At 32.5% G+C, this 18638-nt stretch overlaps 1 protein-coding gene across 1 annotated transcript; it reads right to left on the reverse strand.

Moving 5' to 3' along the window:
• Positions 1 to 770: 770 nt before the first annotated feature.
• On the reverse strand, positions 771 to 8364 carry LOC111015873 (amino acid transporter AVT6C). Its single transcript, XM_022291044.2, has 6 exons — positions 7922 to 8364; positions 7506 to 7658; positions 7172 to 7375; positions 2588 to 3053; positions 1076 to 1200; positions 771 to 973 (listed from the first exon to the last, which is right to left on the reverse strand). Exons 1-5 carry the CDS (start codon positions 8277 to 8279, stop codon positions 1077 to 1079), a joined length of 1305 nt encoding a protein of 434 aa, XP_022146736.1. The 5' UTR covers positions 8280 to 8364; the 3' UTR covers positions 771 to 973; position 1076.
• Between the last annotated feature and the right edge of the window lie 10274 nt (positions 8365 to 18638).

The following is an 18638-nucleotide window of genomic DNA, read 5'->3' on the forward strand; positions in this document are numbered from 1 at the left end:
GAATCGAGATCCATGTTAAAAAATTCTTATATGGGAATGGGCAAATTCACACAAAAATTATCGGTTTTATAGTTTATTTTAATTATAATTTTGTTTCCAATATTTGCTTTAGAAGGTAATGCAGTTTTTTTTTTTTGAAAGGTAAAAGGTAATGCAGTTGAAGTTTATTAATTTATTTCTTTGTTTTATTTTACATTTTAACAATATTTTTGAAATCTTAGTCAAATTGTTTTTAAAATAAGTTTTTGGAAAACTATATTTTATAAGTTCTTAAACTGTAGATCTAACTTTTAAGTAGAAGCAAAGTTTTCAAACTTAAAAAATGGTAAACAAGCCGGTCTCATCATTCTTTATGATTGTAAATTTGTAATAATTAAAAAAAAGTTATATTATGGATTTTAGAAAATAAAATTGTATTATTTTCTAAGTATATATAATAAAGAAAAGAAATTTGAAAATTTCTATGAAGAAGCAAATAACTACCTTAGCTTAGGAAAACTTAATTATTTAAATATCATTATTTCAGAAATAATTTTTTTAAATATTTTTGTTTTACTTGGAGCAAAACAAAATTGTTTTTTCACCTTGCTGTATGTGGCAAATTCGTACCTTGAAGAAACAGTGTTTGGCCACTCGAACAAGATCATTTCTTCAAGAGATGAAATCAAAACTACAATATTTTAAAAATTAGTTTTGAACTAATAATTTTTTCTTATTTTACAAACTTTTTAGTTTCCCACAACATCAACCAATATTAATATATACGTATATCAATGTCTAACGAGTTGAATGTTATATATGCTTAGTTCGACTTTCATATTTTATCTTGATACAAACAACTTTTGCATTTTTAAAATATATGAAACTAAACTACAAAGGAGTGGAGGGAGAAGTCGATAAACATAATTCAATTGGTTAAGACATTAATTACTTACCTCTGTAAAGGTGTTGAAATTTCGAATCCGCTTCTGAACTAAAAATAATAAGGGAGAGAATATTTACTAAACTATACAACCAAAAATATTCTATCACCCCCAAAAACAAAAATAATGGAACTTCCATAATAATTTGATACCTTAAGAATTGCTCAATGCCTTGTTTATGTTTGTAGCAATGGCAATAATGCTGGTTGCCACTGCCAGAGTTACCATTACTGAAGCAACCACCTTGTCCCTTTTTGTTGATATTCCATTCACATCCCTACATGACCAAACAAAAATAACTAAAATTTAACTAAATTTAAAATTTTATCTGATCATAACCCTCTGAACTTTGAATAATTTTGTACCTAATAAGGCTCTGAAGTTTAAAAGTGTTATTAAAGGGTTCCTTTTAACTCTCAATTTTGTGTCCAACTAGATACCTAAACCTTAATTTTTGTGTCGAGTAAACTCCTTGCCTATTACACATTTATTAACATTCGTAGATTTATTAGATATAAGGTTGAATTATATGTCTAATAGAGCTCTAATACCTCAATTTTGTGTCTAATAGGTATGTGAATTTTTAAAAAATATCTAATAAACTGGGGGATCTATTAGATACAAAATTGAAAATTTACAAACATATTAAATACTTTAAAAGTTCAACGACATATTAGACACAAAATTAAAAGTTAAGAGAGACATTAAATACAAAATTGAAATTTAAGGGATCTATTAGATATTTCTTACAGTTTAGAGACATATTAGACTCAACCTTAAATGTTCAAAGACTAAACTTTTATTTTAACCATAAATTTTGTTTGAGCTTAGTTTCAATTCAGAAGTTTCAATTTGGCCAATGATTTTACTGAATCTCACAAGTGGTCCCTAAATTGCATTCTTCCCACTCGAAAACTCTTCCCATATCATGTGAAAAAAAAATATGATAGAACAAGTCGATTTGTGAAGTTTAACAAAATCTAGGAATCAAATTCAAACCATAAGAACCAAATTCGAATTTTAAAACTATAGGGACTAAATTGAAGTTAAATCCAAATTGTAGAGACCATATCAAAACTAAACACTGACCATAATGACCAAGTTAACAAAGCGAGCATAGCTAACAGTAATTGGTATGTATCTCAAATCAAGAGTTTGTGGGCTCGATCTCCCACCCCAACATATTGTACTAAAAAAAAGTTAACACGTTTTAACCCCAGCATTTTAAAAGAGATTTGTTTCACAAAAGCCCTTCGCGATTAAGAAATATCTGTTAAGACAATGTATTATGAAACTAAAATATTGAGGGTTAAAATTGAAACATTTAAAATATTGAAACAAAAATTGAAACAAATTAACCACATATATATTAGGTGTTTGTAATAAATATTTGATTTCATCATGCCCCTAATCTTATTATTTATTTATTACTTTTTTAATATAACATGTGGGCCCCCCTAATCTTTGTTCTTTGTTTCCATTTTTCTTTCATAATGTATTAAAACATTCAATTATATATTACCGTTACCAAGGGTCCTTTTGTATCAAATTAAAACTTTTAAAAGACAAAATCCCATCCAACTAGAACTACATAGTTCAAGGTCATTTTGTATAATTTAGCCTTATAATTCCAAAATATAAGCATTCGAGGTCGATCGGAGTACCTGAGAGCGACAGCGCCGGGGAAGATGAAGGCGAGGCAGGCAGCTGAAGTTGAGCCCATGAACTGAAAAATAGACCATATGTTTGGGAACACTATTGCAGCCAAGTAGGTGAAGAAGAGCAAAGCCATTGTTATGGCCAAAAACCTTGTTGAATCTGTGGCCAAAGGAGGCTTCTTTGGGAACAGGTACTCATTTATATTGAACCTTAGTGAGAAGTTGAGCAGAGGGTAAACCAGCATAAGATGAAGTGCATAGCTTAATCTCACCACATCATTCAACAAAGTTCCTGTTGTTGAATCAGAACTCTCATCAAAGTTGGTTAGAATGTCTGACATTATTGAGTCCCCAAATAACAGGTACCCGAAAGCGCCAATCGCGCAGTAGATAACGGCGCAAAGAACGAGCGAAACTCGAACCGCCGTGATCATGTCCGATGACTTCTGAAGTTCAGAACTTATTGGATGAACTGCATGATATAGGAAGAAGAAGAAAACATTCGTTACATTGAACAACTTTTCAATCATCAAGTTCTATTGATTTCTAAAATTGTATTTGGTAGATTTTAGAATCTAGATGGAAATCAAGGGGGCTGTAGTTGATATTGTTTTACTAATGTAAAATTGATACAAAATTAGAAAAAAATTATTTGTCAGCCCCTTATGATATATATCTATTTTTGGTCATGAGCATGAAATTTGATTTTTCCTATTTTGACTAAATATGTTAATTGACTATATTATGATTTTAGGCCAAGTAAAAAATTGAAAGGGAAATATGTGGATTTTTTCTAGTGGAAAAAAATATTGAGTTAATCAAATAAGACGAATTAAATTGAAAGTAAGATCAATCTTAAGGATTAAATTGAAAATTTTAAGACCTTAAAGAATAAAATTAAAACTATACTCAAATTATATGAACCAAATAATTTAAATAATTTAAGTCAAATAAAATCCTTCGGGTCAAATAAAAAAAATAAAAAATAAAAAATAAAAAATAAAAAGTATACAGGAACTTGGTTTAAGAAGATTTTTTACACCAACTTTAAAATTCGGGTCGATTGGTTCTACTACGAGTAGGAAGCTTAAGTGTCTACACAATCTTACCAAACTCTTAATTGGGTTTGTGATTGGCATGGCTGAAATATTTATTTTTCATAAATATTTATAATATCTCTCATTCTTTAGATCTACAACACCAACAGTAACGAGAATAACATTTCAAATAGGAAATTGACTCAATTCACCTGAAAAAGTTTCCATTGTGCTCAAATGACCTAAATTATAAAACTTGACTCAACTGACCCAATTTTAACTTTTCTGACATTTCAGAGAGTCTGTAATTACAAATATACCCCAAAATGAATTGAACTACAACAAATCTGCCACGGAATCACGTAGGTTGGTGTAATTAAAACCATGGGCGAGTTTCACTTGATTCATGGCCATGAATTTATTAAAGTACCACCAACTTAATAATTCCCCCACCAAATTTTTGTACTATCATTTATTATATACCCACACATTCTCACCGATTGCAGAGAATAAAAGTATGTTTCAGTCTGTATTGTCCAGAAGCACATCTTTCACGTGATTTTGAATAACTTCCATACCTTTTCCAACATTTTTCACATCTTGAATCCATTAAAGGAAGTCAATTTTTCATCTCTGACATCTTGAACAAGGTTAGTTTTTTATTGGTTCATAATATTGTTTTCTATTCGTCTAGAATATGATGTATTTAGTTGGAGTAAATGGAATTTCTGAATTTTTATCAGTATTTTTGTGGGTAAAAGAAGTTACGTAAGTCAATGATTCATGGCCGTGGTCAATGGTTTTCTGATTAATGGTCGTGGTTTTAGGTCGATTGCATACAGATAACCTTGATCGGTTCACGACCATGGTCCATTTTGTCGATTCGTGACCGGGGTGTTTTGGTAGGACCACGGCCGTGGTTGTGTGATTAATGGCCGTGGTAACATGTTACATCGACCGTGGTTCTTAATTGTTTGATTCATGGCCGTGGTTGCAAATTCCCTCGGTCGTGGTGTTTATCGTGTGATTAATGGCCATGGTAGCACGTTCCTTCGTCGTGGTACTTTATTGTTTGATTCATGGCCATGGTTGAAAATTCCCTCGGCCGTGGTGTTTATCGTTTGATTAATGGTCGTGGTAGCATGTTCCTTCGCCGTGGTCCTTTATTGTTTGATTCATGGCAGTGGTTGCAAATTCCCTCGACCGTGGTGCTTATCGTCTGTTTCATGGCCGTTGTGACATGTTCCCGGGGGCCATGGCTGTATGTTCCCTCGACCGTGGTCCTCTAATGTTCGATTATGTGCCTCCACTCGTGTTTGTGCTTTATATTATGGTCGTGTCTTGAAACTAACACGGTCGTGGTGACTTTGATTTGTTATTATTATTCTCCATGCAGGATGCGTCGACTATTTGTGATCTATGGTGGCAAGTGGAACGAGGCTAGTACGATGTACGAAGGTGGCGTCATGGGTGGGCTAGATGTTGATTCTGTTAAATTTCAAGGTCACGACCATGGCCGTGGTACGACCGTGAATTTGGACAGAACCAATGTCGTGGTACTCTTTTTCATGGCCGTGGTCAAGCAATCATTTTAACCACAGCCAAAAACCACGGCCATGAAATTTGCGTTGAACCACGACCGCTAACGCGCCCATTAATTTGCCCAAAACCAATGCATCGTTCAAAAACCACTGTTGCGTTAACGGCCGTGGTTCAACACAAATTTCTAAACCCTTAAAACTTCCTTGTAGAAAACCCACACAACGATAACAAACGCAGCAGAAAACATCAACCCACACAAACCCACGCAAACACAACCGAAAACAGAAACCCTGAAGCCCTAAATCAAAATTTCAACCACAAACGCAAATCATAAACAAAAAAAAACCCGATTTCGAGCCCTACAAGTACCGAAAATACTAAATAGGCTGTCATGGAAGGAATGAATGGACGAATAACGAAAAAAATCGCAAATATAAGTAAACAAAAACTTATTTTCTTGCCATAAAAGGGACGCAAATACGAAATAAAATGTTCTAACCCTCGAAGTTTCGGATATGGGAAGCGATTCAGAGCACGATATTGACTAGTAGAGAGTGAAACAGAGGAAATTGAGGGAGCTAAATCGAATGGGCGAAAACGAAAACGAAAACGAAAGAACAGAAAAGAAGATGGAATGAGAGATACAAACAGTTTGAATTTGAACTGAGGGGTATAATGGTCATTAAATGAACGACCGTGGTACTCTTTTTCATGGCCGTGGTCAAGCAAACAATTTAAACACGGTCCAACCTAGCCCATTAGTTGTCTTTCATGAACACCACGGCCGTGGTACTAGTTTTCACGACCATGGTCAAGCATTCATTTTAACCACGGTCCAATCTAGCCCATTAGTTGCCTTTCATGAACACCACGACCGGGGTCCTATAGTTAACGGCCATGGTGAAGCAAAAAATTCGTGTTACTCTTCTACTAACCAAGGTCAAACTAACAATAACCACGGTCAAAACCACGGTCGAACCTGCCCATTAATTTCCTTTCGTGTTAATTCGTTTGCGACTTCACTTGCATTCCAGATTGAGGCTAAAATAGTAATTTAATCCTAATATTCTATTCAAAATATTAAATTGGGTCATTGAGTCAAATTTTTTAATTGAGGTCAGTTGAGCAAACAACAAATTTATTTAAGTTATCTATGTCAATTTCCCATTTCAAACACGAACACAAACAGCTACCAAAACCCAAAATCCAAAGGACGAGTGAAAACTGAAAGAAAAAAAGAGAGAAAGAAAAGAAAGTAAACCCAAAGGATGAGATCGAAGAACAAATATGAAAACACCATATATCCAAAGAAAGAGGCAAAAGAAGAGGAGAAAAAAAAAAACAGAAAATGTTGATACTTGTGCAAAACTCATGAAACATGTGGATGTGGTCGTGGGCCCAGCTGCGAGGGCGAGAAACACAAAAATAATAGCATAAAGTATATAAAATAGATAAATTGGAGTAGCCATCCTAGTTACTTTTATATTTTAAAAAAATGGCCAAATCACAATATTTCGTTTTTTTTTCTTCAACTCTTTTGTATATTTGTTTTGGACTTTCGGTTATCACTTTTAAAAATCAAAATAATATTTTTTTCGTTATATCATAGATTCTCGCAAATTATATTTGTAAAAGTCTATCTTATATGTTAACCATCATTTGTTAAGATGGCAGGTACGCTAAACAAAGTCTTAAGGGTGATCCTCATTGTCTAGTCGAAAAGAATTATTAGTAAAACCACAGATTCACATGTCACTGTAGGTCTATTATTTCGGAGACCTAAGTTTTTTTTTTCTTTTTAAACTATTGGAAATATTTTGGAATAGAAATGATTTTCAATTTTTGTGTAAATTGAGAATTGAGAAGAAAAAAAATTTCTCAACAAGGGAAAAAAAAACTACCTTTCATATGATTTAATTTAATATTAAAAACTTAATATACTATATAATTTGGATCCTATTAAATCATAGAAAGCTTGAAAATAATCATCATTATTTCTTTTCCTTCTTACCATTGAAATGAAAAGTGAAGGCAGTGACAAGAACTGGAACGGCAGTGAAGAGTTCGAAGAAGGAGGTTTTATCATCGACCTCCGGTACCAATCTCGTGCTCTTCGTTTTGCCTTGAACGATCGCCATTATCGCCAATACGGAGCTTATTCCAACGAAAACGACGGCCAGAACAACCGATACAAACGAACTGAATCTCAGAGAATCTGAAACAAACAAACAAACAAACAAACACATGGCAGGCTTCAAATCGGCCGCCATTAAAGCAATAAAACGAAGAAATTCATACTTCCGTCAAGCAGTTTAACTTTAATTCGACAGTTTCCGATTACTGACCGACGCGTCGGAAAAGAACCAGAGGAAGCAGAACGAAGACGACGGTGAAAAAAATTGAGAACTCTCGCGAATTCCACCATTGAATCCCAAACCATTGTTGCAGCACTCCTAAATGCACTTCTTCTCCTCCCTTGTTGCCGGAGAATACGTCACCTAGAAATTCCACAAATCGAACAAATACACAAAGCAAAACCAGAGATCAATTTCCGAATCGAAACTCTGCGGAGTGAGGAAAACTTCTACGACATTTGTTCTAGATCTAATCTAATGAGAATCAATCGAAGTCTACCTCGAATTCAGAAGAGAAATCGAAAAAACAATTTGCGATTTCATGAAACATTTCCCCAAATTCAATGGCCGCCGATCAGAATCTCCTAATCTAAATCAGCTATATAAATTAGTGTGAAAAGATTTACCGATTATGATCAGGTACATGATCAAGCAGCCAAGATTGGTAATCATGACACAAACTTGCGTAGCAACCGAACCAATCCGGCCGAACGACTCGTTCATCACGCCGGCGTAGGTCGTCGACTCGCCGGAATGAGTGAATCTGAGCAAAAGCTCCACCGAGATGTCGGTCATGAAAGCCACGAGCAGGATCAGAACGACGGCCGGGATTATGCCGAGCACCTTGAGAGTGAACGGAATCGACATGATTCCGGCGCCGATAATGCTCGTCGACACATTAAACACCGCGCCGGAGACCGACGCCGTTCTCGCAGCCTGATTCTTCGCCGGTAATAGAGGCACGTGCTCCGTCGCCGGCGACATCCCGGCGGTGGGAAAAGTTTCGACTCAGAGAAGACAGACGCTGAAGACTGAAGAGAAGACGACGCAACAATCTTCCCATGCGCGTCGTATGTATCGATAGATAATAGACTCGTGTGAATTTTGGATAAGTGAAGTTACTAAAATGCTCACATTGAGGGGGCTGTTTGACGGATGAAAGCAGTTCAAATGAAGGGTAAGATGGGAAATTTAAGTTGATTATTTATGTGTCAGATTGAAGAAAGATGGCAGTCAAGGATTGGAGGAAGATAATTCCACTGAAGCATCCATTTATCTGGGAAAAAGTAAAAAATAATAATAATAATAATAAATAAATAAATGTATGTGGTCTTGATTATAAGAAGATGCATTGGTCCATTTGGCTGCTAAATTCTCAATTATTAAATGGAGCCGGGTGACGAATCTAACTTGTGATGAGCTTGCATTGAAGATGATTGATGGCTGTTTCGTTGGTTGACTTTCGAATACAAATTTATAAAAAAAATGGTATGTAATTAACATAATAACAACACAACTTTTTGGTCTTTGATATTTCAAAATTATCAATTTTATCTTTTTATATATTAAAAATTCTCAATTAAGTCTTTACACAAAAGATATATATATTGTTAGCAAAATGTTAATATTATAATTGAATTATCTTGTTATTAACATATTTGAATAAATATAAACATGTCACTCAAATGACACATGAAGCTCAACGGTTGATTTAGAAAATCCAACCCACCAATCAAAAAAATTTATTTTTTTCTAATTGGTATGTATATGTGTCTATTTTTTTTTTTTTTGACATTGTGTATATGTGTCTAATTATACCATCAAAGCAATAATTTATTTTTTTCTAATTGGTATGTATATGTGTCTATTTTTTTTTTTTTGACGTTGTGTATATGTGTCTAATTATACCATCAAAGCAATAATTTAAATGGTATTATGAACATTATCCAAATTTGTTGCCAACCTAGATGTTAAAATATGAGATGTATAAATGACCCTAACCCCATGTGTCAATTTCTTTCATTTGCTTAGTGTCTCAAAGTGTCAAGTTGACCCTTATCCATGTGCTTAATTCTCAATAACCTATGTGTCATTTTTCTACCTATTATTAGTGTCCAAATGTAACACCTGATGGTTGTACAAATTGTCTATAAATAGTGGCAATTCATTGATAAATTGAGAGTGGAAAAATTTGAGTGGATTTTGGTGAAAATTTATGTTGATTCTAAATTGTGCTTTTTAATTTACAAAAATTCCAAATTTATATTTTAATTTTGTCTTTGTTTAAATCTTGTATTTCCTCGTTGTTCGTGACTCGTGGTGCCTCATTTTGCTCCATAATTTTACAAGACGTTATCAGCATGACTTTCTGCCATCCTAAAGGTAGGTTCTAAAGTTAGGTTATTTGATTTTCCTTTTATTTTCATGCTTAGTATATATCAAATTTCTAATATACATATATTTTTCTTTGTGATAGTGTTACCATGACAAATCTCACCAAATTAGAGTTTACTGCCCTTGACATCAATGACAATAATTATTTGTCATGGGTACTGGATGTTGAAATTCATCTCGATGTTATGAATCTGGGAGAAACCATCAAAGAAGGAAATACAACGACGAGTCAAGATAAGGCAAAAGTCGTGATTTTCCTTCGTTGCGATCTCCACGAGGGATTGAAGATGAAATATTTGACAATAAAAGATCCTCGTGTATTATGGCAAAATTTAAAAGAGAGATATGATCATCAGAAAACAGTTATTCTTCCTCAAGCTCGATACGAATGGATGCATTTAAGGATCCAAGATTTCAAATCAGTAAGTGATTATAATTCCGCATAATTTAAAATCAATTCGAAATTGAAGTTATGCGGAGAAAAAATTACTGATGGAGATATGCTCGAGAAGACATTCCCTACCTTTCATGTCTCGAATATGCTCTTGCAACAACAATATCAAGAGAAAGATTTTAAGAAATATTATGAGCTCATATCATGTCTTTTTGTTGCTGAGAAAAATAATGAATTGTTGATGAAAAACCATGAATCTCGACCAATGGGAGCAACATCGTTCCCTGAAACAAATGCTGTGAATTTTAATAATTGGTCGTGATTGAGGGTGTGACCGCGGTAGAGGAAGAAATAATCATTCTTTTCATGGTGGTCGTTATAATCATCCAAATTTCAAAAGAACCACACGAAATAATGATCATAAAGGAAAAACTCCACTGGATCAGAGTTTTAGAAATGTTGAACACAAATGTTTTTGATGTGAAATGACTGGCCATTGGGCACGTATTTGTCGTACGTCGAAACACTTGGTGGATCTCTATTAAGCTTCCCTAAAAGAAAATGGAAAAAATATGAAGACAAATCTTGCATATCAAGATGGTGATATATTTGATCCTGCCAACATAATAAATTTGGATGTGACAGATTTTCTTGAAACTCCTGGAGATCAAATTGGTACAATGAATGGAATAGCAAGTGTTTTCTTTGACTTTGAAAACATCGAGAATTAATGTTTTTTTCCTTTCATATATCTTTCATGTTTATGTTAACTAAGGTTGGCTTTTTGTATTTCAAGTTTTTTTTTTCTTCTCATCTTTTTATTGTGATTATTTTGTTTAATGAAGAAGCATGGACAGTTTTCATATGTTGGATTACTCGAAAATGAGCAATGAAGATTTATGTTTGGCAGATAGTGCAACTACGCACACAATACTGAAAAGTAGAAAATATTTTTCCAAATTGACAATGCTAGAAGCAAAAGTCAATACAATATCAGGTTCTGCAAACTTAATTGATGGTTTTGGAAACACAGATATTATTTTGCCTAGAGGAACAAAGTTTACAATTGACAATGCATTATTCTCTAATAAAAAAGAAATCTATTGAGTTTTAAAGATATACGTTGCAATGGTTATCATATTGAGACTGATAAGAAGAATAATATATAATATCTTTATATTATATCTATTGTCTCACATGGCAAACATATACTGGAAAAGCTACCTGTTTTATCTTCTGGATGAGTAATTGAAATATATGCAACAATGAACCTGAAGTTCATGAATCCTGATATATTTACTAGTTGGCATGACCGATTGGGTCATCTAGGGTCCATAATGATGAGAAGAATTACTAAGAATTCACATGGATATCTATTGAAAAACCAGAAGATTCTTCAATCTAATGAATTGTCATGTGATGCTTACTCTCAAGGTAAATTAATCATTAGACCATCACCAACTAAAGTGGAGACCGAATCACCTACATTTTTAGAACGAATTCATGGTGATATATGTGGACCTATTAATCCATCAAGCGGGCCCTTTAGATATTTTATGGTGTTAATAAATGCATAAAGTAGATGATCACATGTATGCTTATTATCAAGTCAAAACTTTGCATTTGCAAGCTTACTTGCTGAGATAATTAAGTTACGAGCACAATTTCCTGATTATACAATTAAAAACATTTGTCTTGATAATGCTGGTGAATTTACATCCCAACCATTTAATAATTATTGTATGGCAATTGGGATAACTGTTGAACATCGTGTACCTCATGTTCACACACAAAATGGTTTAGTCGAATCATTTATAAAACGACTGCAGTTAATTGCTAGACCAATGCTTATAAGAGCTAAGTTTCCTAAATCTGTATGGGGACATGTATTTTGCATGCAACATCACTTGCACGTATTAGGCCAACAACCTATCACAAATATTCTCCATTACAATTTCCCATCTGAGAATTTTTGGATGTGCAGTATATGTTCCCATTGCTCCACCACAATGTACTAAGATGGGACCTCAAAGGTGGTTGGGAATATATGTTGGTTTTGATTCCACATCAATCATTAAATATCTTGAGCCCTTGACAGGTGATGTATTTACTGTAGGATTTGCTGATTGTCATTTTAACGAGACAAATTTTCCAACATTAGGGGGAGGAATTAAGAAGTTGGAAAAAGAAATTACATGGAATGCATCTTTATTGTCTCATTTAGATCCCCGTACAGATCAAAGTGAACTTGAACTTCAGAAGATAATCCATTTTCAAAATATAGCAAATCAATTACTAGATGCATTTATAGATGCTAAGAAAGTGACTAAGTCATATATTCTGGCTGTAAATGCTCCATCAAAAATTGATATCCCAATACAACAAGTTGTAATTAATAAGTCTACGACACGCTAGGAGTGTGACCCATGGGTCCTAAAGATAAAAATCCTCGAAAAAGAAAAGTAGTCAATAATCAAAATGACTCAATTGAGAATATGGATATTCCAGAAGAAAACACTACTCATGAAAATACCAAGGAATGTCAAGTACCTGAAGATAATAATGAGATTTCAATAAATTACGTCATGACAAGGAAAAGATGGAACCAAAATAATATAGTTATTTACAACATTTTTGCTTATAATGTAGCTCTTGACATTATATTCGAAAGTGAAGATTCTGTACCAAAATCTATCAAAAAATGTCAACAAAGAAAAGATTGGCTTAAGTAGAAAGAAGCAATCCAGGTAGAATTAAACTCACTTTCAAAACGTCAAGTCTTTGAACTAGTAATCCAAACACCAGAAGGCGTTAAGCTTGTGGGATACAAATGGGTATTTGTAAGAAAAAGAAATGAAAACAGTGTGGTCACAAGATATAAGGCAAGACTAGTTGCACAAGGGTTTTCACAAATATCTGGTATTGATTATGAGGATACATATTCTCCGATGGTGGACGCAATTACACTGAGATATTTAATTGGTTTGATTGTGTTTGAAAGTCTTGACATGCATCTTATGGATGTAGTCACATGATATTTATATGGTTCTCTTTGATAATGATATATATATGAAAATCTCTGAAGGATTTAAGGTACCTGAAACATATAATCAAAGTTCTCGAGAACTATATTCAATAAAGTTACAGAAATCATTATGGATTAAAACAATCAGGACGAATGTTGTACAATCGTCTGAGTGGATATTCGTTGAAGGAAGGATATTAAAATAATCCAATTTGTCTATTTGTTTTTATAAAGAAATCACAGTCAGGATTTGCTCTTATAATTTTGTATGTTAATGACTTGAATATAATTAGAACTCCTGAAGAGCTTTTAAAGGCAATAGAGTATCTTAAGAAAGAATTTGAAATGAAGAATCTCGGAAAAACAAAATTTTGTCTTGGCTTGCTGATTGAACATTTAGCATATGAGATATTTGTGCATCAATCAACTTATACAGAAAAAATTTTAAAAAGATTTTATATGGACAAAGCACATCCATTGAACATTCCAATGGAAGTTTGTTCACTTGATGTGAAGAAAGATATATTTTGACTTCGAGAAGATAATGAAGAAATTCTTGGTCCTGAAGTACCATATCTTAGTGCAATTAGTGCACTTATGTATCTTGCTAATAATACAAGACCATATATAGCATTTTCAGTTAATTTATTAGCGAGATATAGTTCTTCTCCAACAAAAAGATATTGGAATGGAGTTAAGCGTATATTCTGCTATCTTCGAGGAATGACTGATATGAGCTTGTTTTATTCAAACAAATCAAATTTTGATATAGTTGGTTATGTAGATGCCGGATATTTATCTGATCCACACAAAGCTAGATCTCAAACAAGTTATTTGTTCAGATATGGAGGAATTGCTGTATCATGGCGATCAGTGAAACAAATCATAACAGCTACCTCCTCAAATCATGCTAAAATTCTTGCAATTCATGAGTCTAGTCTATAATGTGTATGACTAAGATCAATGATTCAACACATTCGTAGAACATGTGGCTTGTCTCCTAATAATCTTGCAACGATATTATACGAAGATAACACAACATGTATAGCTCAATAAAAAAAAGATATATTAAAGGGGATAAAACAAAACATATCTCACCTGAGCTCTTCTACACTTATGACCTTGAAGAAAATGACAACATTAATATTCAACAAATTTGTTCGAATGATGACTTGACAGATTTATTTACAAAGGCATTACCTACTGCAACATTTGAAAGATTGGTACGTGATGTTGGAATACGACAGCTCAGAGATATTAGGTTATGTTTATATGAGGGGAGCATAATTTATTGTATTCTTTTGGATTTGTTAGATTATATGAAATATGTACTTTTTTCCTTCACTATGATTTTTTTTCTCACTGAGATTTTTCCTAGTAAGGTTTTAACAAGACATATTTCATATAAACAATGGGCATCTAAGGGGGAGTATTATGAACATTATCCAAATTAGATGCCCAACCAAGGTGTCAAAATATGAGATGTCTAAATAACCCTAACGTCATGTGTCAATTTCTTTCATTTGCTTAGTGTCTCCAAGTGTTAAATTGACCTTTATCCATGTGCTTAATTCTCAATAACCCATGTGTCCTTTTTCTACCTATTGTTAGTGTCAAAATGTAACACCTCATGGTTGTACAAATTGCCTATAAATAGTGGTAATTCATGGATAAATTGGGAGGGAAAATTTTGAGCGGATTTTGGTGGTATTTATGTTGATTCTAAATTGTGTTTTTTAATTTACAAAAATTCCAAATTTATATTTTAATTTTATCTTTTGTTTAAATTTCGTATTTCGTTGTTGTTCGTAACTCATGGTGCCTCATTTTGCTCCATAATTTTACTAGAAATGGTACATTGTTTTTTAATAAATTTTACATATTTCTTTAACTAAGGGCCACAATGAAAATTTTTAGTATATTAAGAGTAAAATTGAGAATTTTTGAATGTTAAGGACCAAATAAAAAATTACCTCAAAATTTGAGACTTTGACAATATTTAGCCCTATACAAAGTCTCAATTTTTTTTAGTAATTGTCAACTTAGTCTTAAAAATTTTTAAATTCTCAATTTTACGTTATTTAATGTATTAAAAAAATCTCAATTATGTCATGAACATAGTTTAAAAAACTTCTTAAATTGAGATTCAAATTCTAAATCTATTGTGAAAAATACAGGTAATTAATAATTATCTCAATCACAAATGCAAACAATATTTGTTAGCTAATTGTCTCGGATAAGATTTGGGTTCCCATTAAAACAAAATTCAAATTTCAAATTAGAATTTACAACTTAAAAGGTTAGATAAACTAATCTAAAACTTCTAAGTAACAAGAATAATAAATAAAGATTAGGGAAAAGAAAATTAAACGATCGATTTATACTAGTTCACCCAATGTGGGCTACATCCCGTTCCTTTCGATTCTTCTTTCTAACTTTTTGATTTATGGTCTAGCCTTTTTCAACCTCTGATACTCCACCCGTATCAGAATACGAACTTCGTTCAACTGTGCCCATAGATTTGTAAGCCCTCGGGGCAAGGCGAAAAGGAAGAGATGCTCTAGCTTTGTTCGGTCTTGAGCTCGCTCCCCGCTTGAGAATGAATGTTGGAAACTCTATGAGGGCATTTCTTTATACATTCACGCTACAAGGTAGTGAGTGTAGTCAGGCACAAAGCAATCCTCAGGTGTCGAAAGAAACCTTGTTCGATCCCCTGTTGAAGTGGTGATTAGTTCTCTGCTACCATTATAGGTACTAAAATGTGAAAAAGAATCTCCCAAGAGTTTACAAGTCCTTTACAATGATTTCTCTCAGTTTCCTTACACAGAAAACGCTCACGAATCACTCTACACAAGTCTAATTTCAAACTCTCTATCGAATACACAAGTGTTTAGCTCTCAAACTCTCCCTTCTTGGAGAATTTCTCATAACTCTCTATTTGCACTCGCTTATCAAATTATCCATTCATCTCTATTTATAATATATGGTATGACAAAACCTAAAAAGGAGAGGAAAAATCTATTATCCAACCGATATTAGAAAATATTAAAAACATGAAATTTCTAGATGAACTTGGAAAAGTAGTTTAAAACGACGTTGTTTCCCTCTCGTGGATGTACACTTTCCCTTCTTGACTATTGTGTGTGGCAGGACAGGAGACTCTTAATTATTTGTAGTTACGTGACATTGACAACTTTAGAAAATGGGAGTGTTGATTTTTTTTACTACAACTCGATTTTTCATTAAATCTATTATTTTCAAATTACTAACTAAATATTGTCAGAAAATTGATCTCCAAATAATGTCACGTTTCAAGTATCTTGCTCGAGGGAAAAACGTTTGATTCCAAATTATTGGAGAAAATTTCAAGTCTTTACATTATACTTTCTCACTTTTAGGTAATGTGTCGAAAAAGTAAAGATTTAGACCATATAAAAATATATGGTGTATCAATTCATTTTTATTCCCAATAACTTAAAAATGACTTTTTAAAAATATATATATATTTTTAGAACATAATTATGCGTGCCTTCAAAAAGTTTTTTTTTTAATACAACATGTCGTGGAGGAGATTCGAACTTACAATAGTTGGTTGAAGGTATATACCAATTACTGATCAACTATGCTCGCTTTGACTCTAAAACGTGTTTCTTGAACTCTCATTGAAGCAACAATTTAGTCTCTACTAAACTTTAGCGTAATAATTTTATCTCTATACTTTTAAATTTGTTATGATTTAGTCTCTTGGATTTTATTAAATATATAATAACTGTAATTTAAAATTTGTAATAATTTAATATTTACAAGTAAAATTTAGTTAAGATTTAATGAAAACTTGAAAGTAGAAAAAGTGATAAAGTACTCATGAATCTAATACGTTTAAAAACCGTAAAATCAATATTTTACCTACTAAACTACAAATTTAGAAATATAGGAACTAAATTAAAATATTTTTGAACCAAAATTTTTCCCCATGAAAGAGAGAGAAGAACCTACGAGAATGAAAGAGAAATGTGAAAGCTTTTTGGACTTTCAAAATTTATGATTTTGTTTTTTTTTTCCGACTTGTTTTGACAAGCCACGTGAACCACGTGAAGAATATATATTGGGTTGATCTTTTTTTTAATTTTTTTTATAGTTGAACACATAGGTGGGTTGGGGAATTTCAAATTCATGCTTAGATCCACTTGATTTAATATTTTTAAAGTACTAATTTAAGTTAAATAGGGAGATCGTTATAGAAAATTTTTGGGTCTTGTGCCTAAAGCTTCATAGTATATGTTTTATTATTCATTAATAAAATAATATTTAATTATTTTGAAATTTTTTATGTGAAATATTTATTTTCTATTTTATGAAAATCTCATTTAATCTTGACTTGATGTAGTTATCAATTCTTTCATAAATAACTTGTCTATGGTTAGATGCCCTATCCTGATAACTAAAATGTAACCTTCAACCGTACCTGTTTTACATTATTGTATATTTGTATATTAATAAAATATTAAAAAGAACTTGAGTATGACTCAAATAATTACTATTTATATGTATAAGATATAAAAAAGATAAGACTAAGAATTTGAAAAGGATTGCTCTTAATTTCTATAAATAAGTCTAATTTGATGGAGAATTTTTCAAAAGAATTTTTCGTGTGTAGAAAAGTAGTAGGTCTTCTCTCGAGAGACTCCCAAACATTGACCAAAGTCATAGCAAAGACGAAAATGTATCGGTGAAAATCAAGTAGTTCTTCAAAAATATGTTAATTTTTTTGTTTAATTCTATATAAAATTTGATGGCGATGTTAAAGTCTTTTGCCGTGTTGTGAATTGAAAAATATATATTTATTTTATGCTAATGCAAAAAAAAAAGCATGTGCTCTGTGGAAAAAATTATTGACTCGAATATTCTCATACACGAACTATGGATCAATGAGCAAACGACGCGTGTGAATGGGGAAGTCAAATTTACCAAAATGCCCATAGAGGGTGGGTTGTTGGACGTATGCAAGTAGTTGAAAGGAAGGGGTAACATTGAAAATTTGGGGTAGTATTCATTTCAGCTGTTAAAAAAAAAAAAGCAATATATGTGGCCTTGATGATAGGAAGATGCATCTTTTTCTTTCTCTTCTTCTACTCTCCCCTGAAATTCAAGATTCGTGCAAATTCGCCTAAGATTCATGTCAAGTTGATTTAGAAGAAAGTATCAGTATTCATGATTTCTATCTCAAAACCAATTGATTAGGTTATGGAATGAGTAGTCCATGTCTATTATAAATTTATATAAGGTCATTTTTTTTATTAATGTGGGATCTTTAACAAAAAGCTCGCCTTAGACTCATAGAAAATGGATTAGTTCAAAGAAAATTTATCTGAGATTCATATAGAAAATTCGTTTAGAACTATTAATTTACGGGAAATTTATGTGACTTAAAAAGATAAATTTTGGGTGAAGTTACAAATTACATTGCATAAATGTTTTAAATAATATGTTGCTTTGATTGTTGGCTTAGAAGTGCGCCCCACCACCCTCT

Source organism: Momordica charantia (assembly GCF_013281855.1).
Source record: "Momordica charantia cultivar OHB3-1 chromosome 9 unlocalized genomic scaffold, Mcharantia_2.0 BLBB01000009.1, whole genome shotgun sequence".
In the NCBI taxonomy this organism is placed as follows: domain Eukaryota; kingdom Viridiplantae; phylum Streptophyta; class Magnoliopsida; order Cucurbitales; family Cucurbitaceae; genus Momordica; species Momordica charantia.